The sequence below is a fragment of the Chenopodium quinoa genome, unplaced genomic scaffold, assembly GCF_001683475.1.
Source record: "Chenopodium quinoa cultivar QQ74 unplaced genomic scaffold, ASM168347v1, whole genome shotgun sequence".
In the NCBI taxonomy this organism is placed as follows: Eukaryota; Viridiplantae; Streptophyta; class Magnoliopsida; order Caryophyllales; family Amaranthaceae; genus Chenopodium; species Chenopodium quinoa.
In genome coordinates this window covers 553,874-568,486 of record NW_018742418.1, presented here as the reverse complement: position 1 = coordinate 568,486, position 14,613 = coordinate 553,874, and the positions used below count along the sequence as shown (strand labels likewise).

Sequence of the window (14,613 nt, the reverse complement as noted above, 5' to 3'; positions counted from 1 at the left end):
ACATATTAGGAACTTAAAATTACATATTCACAACAAGTATTCACACATTAATGCAATTTATTTGCATAATTGTGAAAAACAAGTTTATGTAAAAAAGAACATATCAACTTAAGCACATATTATAACTCCATAATCATTCTTAAAAGATATTTAAATTGCAGTAGATTAGGGATGCAATAATGCATTTAATCTACCCTTGACATGCTTGTATTAATCAAGGCATAAAAAAATTAAAATTTTCGTTGAAAACGAAAAAATCCTCAAAAAAATGGGTCTCTGGTTCGAATTTGGCTTCTAGACAGTCCTCAAAAGGGGTGAAACTGATTCAAAATGTCGATTCCACCCAAAAAACACTATTTTTGACCCAAAATCTGGGTTCGACAGCCAAAACGAGAAAAAATACGTGTTTTAAAACTATTTTAAAACGAGCTTCTAATCCAATTAGAAAAGCAAAACCAGAAATTAAATCCTTTTAAAAACACCTTAATAAATAAATAATTGCAATAATTAAAAAGGAGCGCGACTCTGATACCGCTGTAGGGTTTCGTAGTAACCCTCACTACGTGGAAAGAAACCTCCCAAGACCTGCCCCGATAACTAAAGCAATTAAAGCATGCAAACATAATTAATGCATAATTAAAAGAAGAAGGGATAAAGAATTATACCCTAGACACGTGCTTCGCTCGCTAAAAGAGCTCTTACTTTAAGCTCGCAAATGCAAGGCCTCCGACGGTTCGTACCCTCGAACCTGACCCGATCGTCCTAAGTCCCGAAGGTTAGTCGGGACCCAAACAAAATATAAACTTTGGAGTTTTACGAACTTAAGGTATTCTCAACAATGGAGATGCCTATATAGTTCCACTCAAGTGTGTCTTTCCCAAATGTCAAAGCCTTGGTATTTATAGGGAAATGTACCCTTGAATTTCAATCTCCCACCAATGTGGGAGAGTGGGTAAATGTGATAATTTATTTAATTCTAAATTAAAGAATTTATCAAAGCAATCACCATGAAATAAGTGTCAAGGGGAGAAAGAGAGTTAGGTGAGGACCATGACCATGGGGGGGACCATTGCCTTGCTCCCCAAGGCATGCTCCAAGCATTGGTCCCCACCTTTCACAAAATCGGCACCAAGCAAGGATTGCTGGGCTAGCAGCCAGCTAGCATGCTAGCATGCACCAGTAGCACAGCTAGCCTGCACTGCATCACTGCCTAGCACGCAACGCGCACCAGCCAGCATTCCTAGCACATGCGTGCTGCTAGCGAGCCACGCATGATGCTAGGTGTTGGGCGCTGGGCGAGGCCCTCGCTGCTGGCTGCTTGCTGCTTGGCACTGCTCCTAGCTCGCTGTGCTAGGTGATGCCATGCAAAGGCACGCACACAAGCACGCAGCTATGCGAAGGCATGGTGCTGCTAAGCGAGGCTGCTAGCATGCTGCTCGCTGCGATGCCATGCATGCACACGCACACACGCATAAGCCTAGCCATGCGTTAGTTCTGTGCAATGCGTAGGCTTGTGCTAGAGCTTGCGATGGCACCTAGACATCCATGCACACATGCTGCGGTGGTGTTGTGCCATGCGATGGCATCTAGGCACCCAAGCACGCATGCTACGGTGGTGTTGTGCCATGCGAAGGCACGCACACACGCAAGCATGCTGCTGCGATGGGCTGCCTTGTGCACCTAGCACTCATGGTGCGCCTAGCACGCACATGATGCGCCTAGGCTTGCGATGAACTAGCCTAGCCTAGCACTCACATGGCTAGGCCAATGTGATGCTTCGGCTATGCTCGTTCTTGTTGGTTGTGATTTTGCGACGCTCAGTCTCGACGCCCTAGGCTCGATATCCGACGTCTGTGTTCGTAAAACTCCGACGACTCATTGAATCCTTCGGATTAATTCGTCGTCTCGGATCGGTTGTTCGATTGGGTTCGACCCAAAGGGTTCAGTTAAGATTAAGCTGTAATATTAATTATACCTTAATGTTATTGATCGGAAGCGGCCTCCACCTAGGCATTCTGATCACTTGACCTTACTAAAGAATTAGCTCTGTAACAATTCTGAACCCTCTATCAGAATAATACACTTGTTGGAAGGACACCATTCCTTTCATTTTTCGGTAATCACTCTTGACTCCTATCATTTATGCCATGTTTGGTAAATGGCTTTTTGGTAGCTTTTTGGTTAGCTTTTGGCTTTTTTATGTGGTCAAAAATCCAAAAAAGGTGTTTGATAATTGGTTTTTCAGTTAGCAAAAAAGCTAGCTTTTAAACCAAAATGGAAAGGCTGGCTTTTAAACCAAAATGAAAAAGCTGCTATGAGTAGCTTTTTTTATTGGATTTTGGCTTGTTGGTCCAAAGATTATCTAATAAACAACCAACAGCCAATAACTAAATTTACCAAACACTTTTATAGACAACCAGCTTAAACAACCAATTTCAAAAGCTATTATAAACAGCTAAATATTCTAGCTTGTCAAACAAGCCAAGTGAACCAGCCAACCGCCAACAGCAATTTGCCAAACAAGGCTAAATTTACCAAACACTTTTCCAAATTTAATTTTCTTCCTTCAATTTCTAAATTTTCCATTTTAATTTCCAAAATATTTCTATCTTCCAAAATTAAATTCCTTATCAAAAGAAAAAAAAAATGTTTTCAACCGTTTATCTTTTTTCTTCCTTCAATTTCTTCATTTTCCATTTTAATTCCCAAGAACTTTTTATTTTCCAAAATTAATTTCCCTATAAAAAAAAAAAAAAAAGAAAGAAAAGACCCTTATTTTCAACCATTTATCTAGAAAATCGTTTTTCTCCCAATTTAATTTCACTATTTTAACATGCAAAAAAGAGTTGATTTTTTTTAAACATATTTTGACAAATATATAATGTACCAGTAATAATTTAATCTTCAAAAAAAATCTGATAAATATCTTAAATATTGAATAAAGGGCCTTATTTTTCCTAAAAAAAATAAAAAATAAAATTAAAAAATTAGAGGGCCTTATTTGAGAGATTGCATAGGGCCCGATAGGCGTTGGATGATCTTAGCCCCAACACTAGATCTTACGAGGCTACAAGTATTGGTAGTTTGCTATAATACTAATTAATTTCGTATAAGATATTAGTTAGAGTTCTTAGGTTGGGTTAAAATTATGGTTGGTTTGAAATAAAATTAATAATTAATAATTAATAATCATTAATCAATAACCAATATGATTAATTGATTAATGATTATTAATTAATATGACGACATTAAAAAAATAAAAAATAAAAAAATAAAAACTAGCCTCTTCTCTCTCCTAAACTCTAGCCTCCATTGTTAATTTTGAAGGGGCTTCCATCGAATTTCACCGGTGGAAAGCCCAATATTAATTTCTTTTAAGCTTTTTGTTTTTTAGGTTATTATAATGTCTCCCTCGAAAGAAAGGGTTTATCTCCTTCGAAAGACCAGGTTTTTTCGATCTGCTTCGAAAGACAAGGTTTTTCGAGCTCTTTCTAAAGACAAGGTTTTATTTGTGTTTAATTTGGTCTTTAGTTGTGTGGGGCTACGATTAATTATGGCTCGGATTTAGGTTACGAAATCAGCAAAAGAATTTTCTTTCTCACAAAATTGCGAAGTGACGATGGATCCACTCAAAAAGTTGTATGAGACAACGAATCGAGAATGTGCCGAATTGTTATATTTATGTATTTGGATTCTTAGCCCTTTCCCTATTAATTCTTGTTTGATTTTGTTAAATTCGTTTTCATTATCGTTAATTGTCAATTGTAGATGCCGTATGGTTTCAATTAATGAAATTTAGTGTCATTTGGGACTTTTTCAAAAAAAAAATCAATAATCAATAATCAATAATTAATAATTAATAATTAATAATTAATAATTAATATTTAATAATTAATTATTATTAATAATTATTAATTAATATTTAATATTTAATATTTAATATTTAATATTTAATATTTAATATTTAATATTTAATATTTTAATATTTAATATTTAATATTTAATATTTAATATTTAATATTTAATATTTAATATTTAATATTTTAATATTTAATATTTAATATTTAATATTTAATATTTAATATTTAATATTTAATATTTAATATTTAATATTTAATATTTAATATTTAATATTTAATATTTAATATTTAATATTTAATATTTAATATTTAATATTTAATATTTAATATTTAATATTTAATATTTAATATTTAATATTTAATATTTAATATTTAATATTTAATATTTAATATTTAATATTTAATATTTAATATTTAATATTTAATATTTAATATTTAATATTTAATATTTAATATTTAATATTTAATATTTAATATTTAATATTTAATATTTAATATTTAATATTTAATATTTAATATTTAATATTTAATATTTTAATATTTAATATTTAATATTTAATATTTAATATTTAATATTTAATATTTAATATTTTAATATTTAATATTTAATATTTAATATTTAATATTTAATATTTAATATTTAATATTTAATATTTAATATTTAATATTTAATATTTAATATTTAATATTTAATATTTAATATTTAATATTTAATATTTAATATTTAATATTTAATATTTAATATTTAATATTTAATATTTAATATTTAATATTTAATATTTAATATTTAATATTTAATATTTAATATTTAATATTTAATATTTAATATTTAATATTTAATATTTAATATTTAATATTTAATATTTTAATATTTAATATTTAATATTTAATATTTAATATTTAATATTTAATATTTAATATTTAATATTTAATATTTAATATTTAATATTTAATATTTAATATTTAATATTTAATATTTAATATTTAATATTTAATATTTAATATTTAATATTTAATATTTAATATTTAATATTTAATATTTAATATTTAATATTTAATATTTAATATTTAATATTTAATATTTAATATTTAATATTTAATATTTAATATTTAATATTTAATATTTAATATTTAATATTTAATATTTAATATTTAATATTTAATATTTAATATTTTAATATTTAATATTTAATATTTAATATTTAATATTTAATATTTAATATTTAATATTTAATATTTAATATTTAATATTTAATATTTAATATTTAATATTTAATATTTAATATTTAATATTTAATATTTAGTATTTAATGTTTAGTATTTAATGTTTAGTATTTAATGTTTAATGTTTAATGTTTAATGTTTAATGTTTAATGTTTAATATTTAATAAATGATAGTTATAACGTGTGAATAAGGGCAGTTAGATTATTATGTGTGTACATTAAGCATAAACGAAATCTGAATAAATTATATACCGTATTAAATAAGGAACTGGTGTAATTAATATACAAATATGCAGCTTTTTAAAAAGGAAAATGATGTAACTACAAAAACGGAGAAAGTCTGAATAAAATGTTATTGTGTTATATGTTGTTGGATTAGGCTCAATGTAAAATATTATATATATATATATATATATATATATATATATATATATATATATATATATATATATATATATATATATATATATATATATATATATATAGGAAGACTCATATAAGAACCCTCCTCTATATAAGAACTTAATCTTATATAAGAACCAATCTTAGCCGTTTATTAGTTTTGATCTAACCGTCCAAAATGATGCTCTACTAATGGCATTTTTGTAATTTGAAGGAGTTTATTCAAATTCCTTTTCCTCTTCCTTCATCTCGTTATTTTATGTTTCTCAACTCTCAGCTTTCTCTCTCTAACATTCTCATCTTTCTCCCTCTCCTCGGTTTAACAGATTGGCGAAAGTTCATCAAATTCATCACGATATTTTCACAGATTTTAGATTAATTATTGTAAGTTTATTAATTTTATAATCAGATTTGTTTTAAATTTAATGATTTTTCATGCGATTTTGATGCGATTAATTTCATGCGATTATTTTGAGCATTTTCTATGCAATTGTTCTCAATATTGTTTAGCGAATATTTTGCTGCGATTTTGCTACGACTTTTATGTGATTTTGATGCGATTTTTTGCTGCAATTTTGATGTGATTTTGTTGCGTTTTTATGCGATTTTTTCTCTAATCTTTCCCTGATTTTTGCGATTTGTATGCTGTGATTTTGATGCGTTTATTTCTCAATTTTTGCTGCGATTTATGTTCGATTTTTACTGATTAATTCATGTTTTCGTCAATATTTTTGCGAATTTTCTATTCGATTTTGTTTTTGGCGATTTTCTATTCGATGTAAATTTATTTTGGTCGATTATTTATCAGTTCGATTGTTCGAATTTTTTGTTCTTATTTTGATTTTTTTTGTTCGGTTTTCTTTTGCGATTTTGACGCTGTTTTATTTGCTGCGATTTTTTCTCAAACTTTTCCAGCTTTTTGCGATTTGTGTATGCTGCGATTTTGATGCGTTAATTTCTTAATTTTTGCTGCGATGTATGTTCAATTTTTATTGTTTTTGTTTGATTTTTGTTATTTCATTTGAATAATGATGTGTGCCTTTACCAATTGTTTATGTACTTTACCAGTCAAAGATCGTAGCTGCTTCCAAACACCTTCTCTATGTGTAACATGAACATGTTTTATACTCCATTTAAATGAATTGTGGTACTTGTTTGATAAATGAGTTAGAGATGTGTAGCAAGCTTCATGATGCTACTCCTTGCTATATGGTATTACTGGTTAACACTGTTAATGTTATAGTATGTCTGTTTTGACATATTGAATTGTGAATATTATGGTGCTTGGATCTTAAAATGGAATCGACCTTTAGACTATTCACTATTTTAATATCGAATATGGAGTAAGCATTAGAAACATTGGCTATGATAAAGAAGTCCTAATTATTGAATGATATTTAAAGTTTTAGGCAAACCATACAAATTTTTGTGAGCACTGCAGGTATTTTTTATGCTCTACAATACTCCTTTCTGTAACCCTGTACTTTCTTTTCGCATTTGACAACGATTATCCAAGAGATTCTTCGTCTGTACCCACCAGGAGTATTTACAAGATGCCAGGCTAAAAGAGATTCAAGTTCCAAAAGGACTCATTCATTCGGGTAATTTTAGTTGTTTTTAATGCTTTAATTTCAGTGTATTCGGTGATTTCAGTGTTTCGCATACATGTTTATACCAATTTTCTTACTATAAAGTTTGGAATTCAGTGTATTCGGTGTTTCGCATACATGTTGTCTCTTTTATGTGAACCTCTGATTTCTTGATCAATGTTACATATGCTTGAGTTTTATTAATAGATCGTTGCTTAGTTGACTGTTATGGCAATTTAATTGGGAAAGTTGGTATTAATTATTAATAGTTGATACAAGGATGTGAGCAAGGAAACCTTCGACATCTGAGTAAGGGTATGAACTCTTATTGCTCTTAGTTTCTTTTCTTTTTGTGTTAACAGGTTAATTTTTGAAAGTTCATCTTGGTTTTGAACCTTTGCTGGTAAAAAAAAAAAATGTTTTTTGAAAAAAATCCTAGCAAGTTATTGGGTGACGAGTTTGCTCATCATTTTGAGTAGTATGTAAAATATCTGCATTTGTGTTGCACGTCATCTCCTGCTTGCTTCTGCTTCCTTGATGTTCTATCTTGTTTGTTTATTTTCTTATTGTCAGATGTTTTTGTGTGAGAGAATTTCTTTTCTTTTTTTCTCCCCTATAGATAGAAAATGACCTGTTTTGTGCAATGTTTTTGAGTATTGAAACTAAAGAAAAATCATTAGTGGGTAGTAGAATGACACTGGAACAGGAATCTTGTTGCTTCATGCTCTAGCTGCTTAAGCAATTCAGGGAGATAACATTAATGATCTAGGCACTTCATCTGTTGCAGGCTCACAGCTATCACAAAGAATCCACGGCACCCTCCTGGGTTTATTTATGCGTGGGATGTATTCAACCACCTAAAGGGAAGAGGAAGAACACATCAAGATTCGCATGATAAAGTGATAATGAGTTAATGACATATACAAAGCTAAATATTTAGACATGTTTATATTGTCATGAATCTTATGATTGTCTAATTTTCAATCTAAACCTTGTCAATGTCTTTCACTGGCAGAAATTGAAGTCACATGATGTAAACTCGAACATGACCGGTCTCTTATTGTCCAACAATTGCTTATATTATTTTTAATTTGATACATTTTTTTTAAAGATAATTTGATACATTAGGTAAACTCAAAATTCATATTTATTTTAATATTTTATATAAATTAGCCTACTAGCTCAACATGTAGAGCATTGTGCAAATGCACAAAAAATGTGGGTTCGAATCCCACGTAGGTTGATTTGTGTAATGTGGAGACAAGTGTATGTTTAAGAGTTTTGTTGTAACATAGTTTCCATAGGCATTTTTTGTTCGTATAACTTAGTCCTATTTAATTTTTTATGATTTTTTATGGTTATTTTTAGAGATAACCTATGCAGGAATCGAACCTACATCTCTATGCATTTGATTGATGTACACGTTTTATACATTGATTTATCCCGATTTTACATCATATTCTTGTTCGGTTTAAGGCTCTTTAGAGCCGTTTCTCACTAACAATCTCTTCTCTAGTGTGTTCGATGTGTTTTTGTAATTTTTACAGGAATTTGGTGTTTCTTGGATGATTCAGACACGTTTCGGATGTTTATGGAGATGTTAGTGAAGCAAAGAGGAAGAACCAAGCTAAGTACGAGTTATAAAGCAATTAAACCTCCTATGCCCGGTTGGGCTATGCTTGCTCGGTTGGACCGAGCACAGAAGGGTCGTTTGGAGCTGCTAAGTACAAAGATTTGAAGCGCATTTGGCTATTAGTCCCACGCGCCCGATCGGGCTAGGTGTGCCCGGTTGGACCGAGCGCGTGGTGGTAGAAGATGTTAGAAGATCAAACAAGGCAGCCAGCAAATTGAGCCTCGCGCCCGATTGGGCGCCAATTGCCCGGTGGGATCGGGCGCCAGGGAGTTGAAGAGAAGAAAAGCAGCGTAGCTTATAAAGTTCCACCTGCCCAATCGGACAGTGCTCGCCCGGTTGGACCGGGCACAGTTATGCGGAACCCGATTTCATTATTTTCGAATTTTTATCTCATTAAGGGTATAAATACCCCTTGTATTCACAATTAGAAAACACTTAGTTAATTCCTTAAGCTTTATTTCTCTTTCTAGAACCCTAGTTACTTTTCTTCAAGCATTTTAATTACTCATTAGATTTAATTATTGTTCATCAACAATTTAAGTTATTTCAATTGAAGCATCATTGGTGTTCATCTATTTCTCTTCTCTTTCAATAATTATTGTTCTTAATTATGTTTTCTCCATTGATTATTGTTTTAGGGTTTGCTAATATGTGTGAGTAGTTTTATATTCCAAGATCTAGGGTAGCCCAATTGTGATTGATGCATGAATTGATTCTTTAAATTCTCTAATGACAATTGCGATTATTTATGCTAATTTGATTGTGATTATGCCAATACTAGATTAGAGATAATTAGTGTTGTTGTTATTCCATAGTTTTAATCACAACGAGAGTTGAGTTTTAACGGATTTGAGTAGATCAATTTAGGGTTGGAGATTCATCACGAGAGTAGCTGAATTGATAATTGGGAAGTGAAGTAAAGTGTTTAATGTCTCTAATTTGCATGATTCCATGAGAATAGGCTTGATTGTGGTTAGAGAAGCCATTGATATTCGAGATAGGTCCTTGGTATTGAATAGGATTTGCTTTTCCCCATGTTGATTGGATTGTATGCTAGGGGTAGATAGATAATTGCATCGATCGTAATTGTGGTAATACTTGATCTTGGATGTTTTAGTTTATTGATTCATTATATTCTTTAGATTAGTTTAGTTCTCATACATTAGTTTCTAGTACTATTCACCATTGATTTGATACTTGCTTAGTGATATTTGAGTCTAATTAATTCGGTGAGCCTTAGTCTCTTGAGATTCGATCCTTACATGTCTGTCTACATAGTAGTGGTCTCGTTAGGTTATTTTTGTTAGGTACGCGACACGCCTATCATGCATAGTGCTCTACCACTTGAACTAATAGGTTTTAGCATGCCCAACGATTAAATAATGTATTGTAATTCAACCCTATGTTCTAAGCTTTAATTTCAATTTTCTAAAAAATGTTCAAAATATTTTTTTCTACCTATGTTCTAAATAATTTTGTCATTTCCTATATTCTAAATTTAGTCTACTTATGTTCTATTTTTTTTCCTATGTTCTAAATTTTTTCTACCTATGTTCTATTGTTTTTTTTCCTATGTTCAAAATATTTTTTTTACCCATGTTCTAAATTCTTTTGCCTATATTCTAAATTCAGTCTACTTATGTTCTAAAGTTTTTTTTTTCCTATGTTCTAAATGTTTACTACCTATGTTCTAATTTTTTTTTTATGTTCTAAATATTCTTTATCCTATATTCTAAATTTAGTCTACTTATTATGTTCTAAATATTTTCAACCTTTCTAATTTTCTCTTATGTTCTAAATTTTTTCTACCTATGTTCTAAATATTCTTTTACCTCTATTCTAAATTTTTTTGCCTATGTTCTAAATTCAGTCTACTTATGTTCTAAATTTTTTTTTCTTATGTTCTAAATTTTTACTACCTATGTTCTAAAGTTTTTTTTTATGTTCTAAATATTCTTATACCTATGTTCTAGATTATTTTTTCCTATGTTCTAAATTTAGCCTACTTATGTTCTAAAGTTTTTTTTTCCTATGTTTTAAATTTTTTCAACCTATGTACTAGTTTTTTCCTATGTTCTAAAGTTTTTTTTTCCCTATATTCTAAATATTCTTTTATTTATGTTCTAAATTCTTTTGCCTATGTTCTAAATTCAATCTACTTATGTTCTAAATTGTTTTTTTTTTCCTATGTTCTAAATTTTTACTGCCTATGTCATAAAGTTTTTGTTTTTTATGTTCTAAATATTCTTTTATCTATGTTCTAATTTTTTTTCCTATGTTCTGAATTTAGTATACTTATGTTCTAAATTTTTTCAACTATAGACAATATCCAAAACAACAACAACAACAAACATATTAAAAAGTAATCCGCCTTTTAGCATTTCCCAAACCAAATTCAATCAAAATATCACAGCCTCATCATATCATTTAGTAGTAGTATTATGATAATATCAAGAATGCATCCACTCAAATGCTCAAATATTCAACATTCTTAAACAATTTCCTCTACAACACTCATAATTCTACCAAAAAAAAAACCGTAATTTCAAGCTTGATTAAGCTAGGCAATGTCATAATACAGAGCACAAAGAACAACATTTAATGATGAAAAAATCAAACACATTACAAATCAGGTTAAATTCAAAAATGCAAATCACAGAACAATAAATCAAAAACTTCAAAAGTTATCAAATTCCAAACACAATTAGAACAGGAGAAGACATCTACCGATAAAATTCGACGGATTTGAGCTCACTAGAAGAAATCATGTTGTTCAGACAATAATTTTGCTAGTATTGTGGAAATTGAAGAGTGACAATGAAAATTAGGGATCTGTTGAGCGAAAATTGAGGAGAGAGGGAAGGCATTTCTAGCAGCACCAGCTCCATCGATCATACGAAGACAGCATTTTCTACGGCTTGTCATCTCTTCTTCGCCGCCGAATTGATCTCTGTCATCCGTAGCGATCGTCTTCTCGTGGTTTGATGGTTAGATTGAGTTGGAGCTAGGGTTAGGGTTTATTTGTTGAGTTCTTGTTAAGAAGCTAGAGTTTGGTAAGGAGGTTAAGAGGAGAAAAGATCTAAAGATTGAGGTAAACTTTCAGAGAGACTTTGAGCTTCTCCATTGATGAAGAAGATGGAAAGTGTGAATCGCAGAGATGGATGGAGAAAATAGGGAAAAGTGAAAAAGAGTTGAGAGAGAGAGCGCTAGCATAAAAGGTAAAAGGAGAGTTAGGCAAGGGTCGTGGTTTTTTTATGTGTTCCATATAAGTGCTACCCATAATCAAAGTGTTACATGAAAGTGTTACTCTAATTAAAAGTGTTACTTTGAAGTGTTACAAAATACAAGTGTTACCTATTATCTAAGTGTTACAAAATTGTTACTTAAATATCTATTTATATCTTGATTTATAAAGTGTTACCATAAGGTGTTATATTAGGCCAACCTTGTAGTATACTCGTGCTTCGCCTTTAGCAACTTTTTCCCTAACAAAATGAATGTCCATTTCAATATGCCTAGTACGCTGATGCTGTACCGGATTACCTGATAAATAAATGGCACTCACATTGTCGTAATAAACTAGAGTATTTTTATGAATAGGAAAATGTAGTTCAAGCAATAAATTTCAGATCCAACAAGAATCTGAAACCACGTTAGCAACTCCACGATATTTAGCCTCAGCACTAGAATGAGACAAAGTTGGTTGTCTTTTAGACGACCAAGAGATCAAGTTGTCACCTAGAAAAACACAATAACCAGATGTAAAACGTCTGGTATCTAGGCATCCTCCCTAATCAACATCTATATAAGATATAAGATTTTGGAGAGAAGATTTATACACGTGTAGTCCATGAGACAATGTGCCCTGAAAGTAGCGCAATACAATGTGCCCTGAAAGTAGCGCAATATGCGCTTTAGAGCACTCATATGCTCGTTCCTGAGATCATGCATGTGAAGACAAACCTGTTAAACTACATAAGAAATGTCAAGTCTAGTGAAAGTGAGATATTGTAAAGCATCAGCAAGACTCCGATACTTAGTGGGATCCTCATAAGGTGAATCCTTTGAGGCACTAAGTTTTGGTTTGGTGTCAACAGGAGTAGGATAAGAAGCATCGTTAGCCATGCAAGCTCTTTTAATGATCTCCGTGGCATACTGTTTCTGAGACAAGATCATACCACTAGCATTGCGGGAGACAGCAATTCCCAAAAAGAAGCTTAGAGGACATAGATCCTTCGTAGCGAACTCGGCACTCAAGAGAGCCATAAAATGCCTTCTTAATCGATCCGAAGATGCTGTAAGAATAATATCATCAACATACAACAAAATATATGCCATATTTGAGCCTTACCGATAAATAAATAGTGAGTTATCAGATAAACTGTGAGAGAAAATAATACTGGCCACAAAATCTGCAAAACGCTAATACCGAGGAGCCTGTTTGAGGCCATAGAGAGATTTCTTCCGTAAACAGACATGAATAGGCCGACTTTTGTCACGGAAACCCAAGGGCTGATGCATATAAATAGTCTCGTTGAGATAACCATGTAAGAAAGCATTTTTGACATGTAACTGATGAATGGGCTAAGACTTAGTGAGAGCAATGCTAAGAACAGTACGAATATTAGCCGGTTTGACAACCAAACTAAAAGTCTCATCACAATCAACACCCTGCTGGTGAGTTTTGCCATCACCTACAAGACGGGCTTTATGCCTCTCAAAAGAACCATCAGAATTCTTTTTATGACGAAAAATCCATATAGACCTAATGACATTCACATCCTTTGGCCTAGGTACAAGTTCCCATGTATTATTAGCAATTAGAGCATTAAATTCATCTAACATTGCATTTTTCCAATTCGGATCACGGAGAGCACTAACTGGGTTCTTAGGTAGGGGAAAAATATTAGTGGAAGTCACAGTGGCGAAGTTGGAAAAATATTTGGAGTCAGGCTTTTAAATACCATTTTTTCCTCTAGTTGTCATTTGATGGATAGTTCGCATAGGGGAGGTGAAGGCAAACCAGGTTGTTGTACGGGGCCTTGCAACGTGACAGTACCAGGTGATTAGTGTGGGCTTGGAGAGTGAGGCCCAGCCGAAGAGTGAATAGGAGGAGGTGGGCCTGAGGAGGACGGCCCAGAAAAAGAAGTTGGGTCAGTTTGTGGCGTCAAATTTTGAGGAGTGTTGCTTTGAGTTTTCAAGTGATGTAGAAGTGGATTAATATCCAAAAAATAATATGTATATACACGACCAGATTCCTTGTCGTAATTTTTGTTTCCAACTATTTAATGGTACTTATCCACGACCAATAATTTTATAATTACGACTAGATTTTCCATCGTTATTTTTTCATTAACGACAAGCAAGATCACTAGCGGGTTGTTATTCTGGGATTAACGTCCATTGCAATTTTGTTGCAATTTTTTTTTTTTCTTTTTTTTTGGGTTTGATATATAGCACAACTTCATAATAATCACTTCAATTTTATTCATTGTCATTATATATAGCTTAGAACAACATAATACACATATCCAAAAGTAAGGATGTATGTCGCTCCCAAGTTACTAAGCATCGCTAGCATTTTTTCCTTGAAATTCCGTATTTACCCTTCGTATATAAATACTTACGACACTTCCAACACATTTCACGCTCGATAAACTTAAAAATCTGAAATTAAAAAAAAAAAACACAGAAAATTCACAAAAATAACTAATATTAACTAATAATACTAATACTAATTACTCAAATTATCACAAAAATAATAATAATCACAATAAAAATTATAATTATCATACAAAAATTACATTAATAGATTTGATTAATTAATTTTTAAAAAAAAAACGTTTTGGTTAATTAAAAAAAAATAAAAAATAAAATAAAATTGGACATCCGCCTAAAAAATCTG

The 14,613-nt window shown here is 30.9% G+C and overlaps 1 protein-coding gene across 1 annotated transcript; it reads right to left on the bottom strand.

Moving 5' to 3' along the window:
• Positions 1–12,138: 12,138 nt before the first annotated feature.
• On the bottom strand, positions 12,139–13,046 carry LOC110707580 (uncharacterized mitochondrial protein AtMg00810-like). Its single transcript, XM_021885610.1, has 4 exons — positions 12,684–13,046; positions 12,548–12,599; positions 12,345–12,446; positions 12,139–12,251 (listed from the first exon to the last, which is right to left on the bottom strand). Exons 1-4 carry the CDS (start codon positions 13,044–13,046, stop codon positions 12,139–12,141), a joined length of 630 nt encoding a protein of 209 aa, XP_021741302.1.
• Positions 13,047–14,613: the final 1,567 nt, after the last annotated feature.

Coding starts and splice junctions, on each gene's coding strand:
- LOC110707580 (XM_021885610.1), bottom strand. CDS start 13,046: ATGGCATATATTTTGTTGTATGTTGATGATATTATTCTTACAGCATCT. Junction 12,600..12,683: donor CTAGACTTGACATTTCTTAT/GTAGTTTAACAG, acceptor CGCTACTTTCAG/GGCACATTGTATTGCGCTAC. Junction 12,447..12,547: donor TTGTCTCATGGACTACACGT/GTATAAATCTTC, acceptor GTGTTTTTCTAG/GTGACAACTTGATCTCTTGG.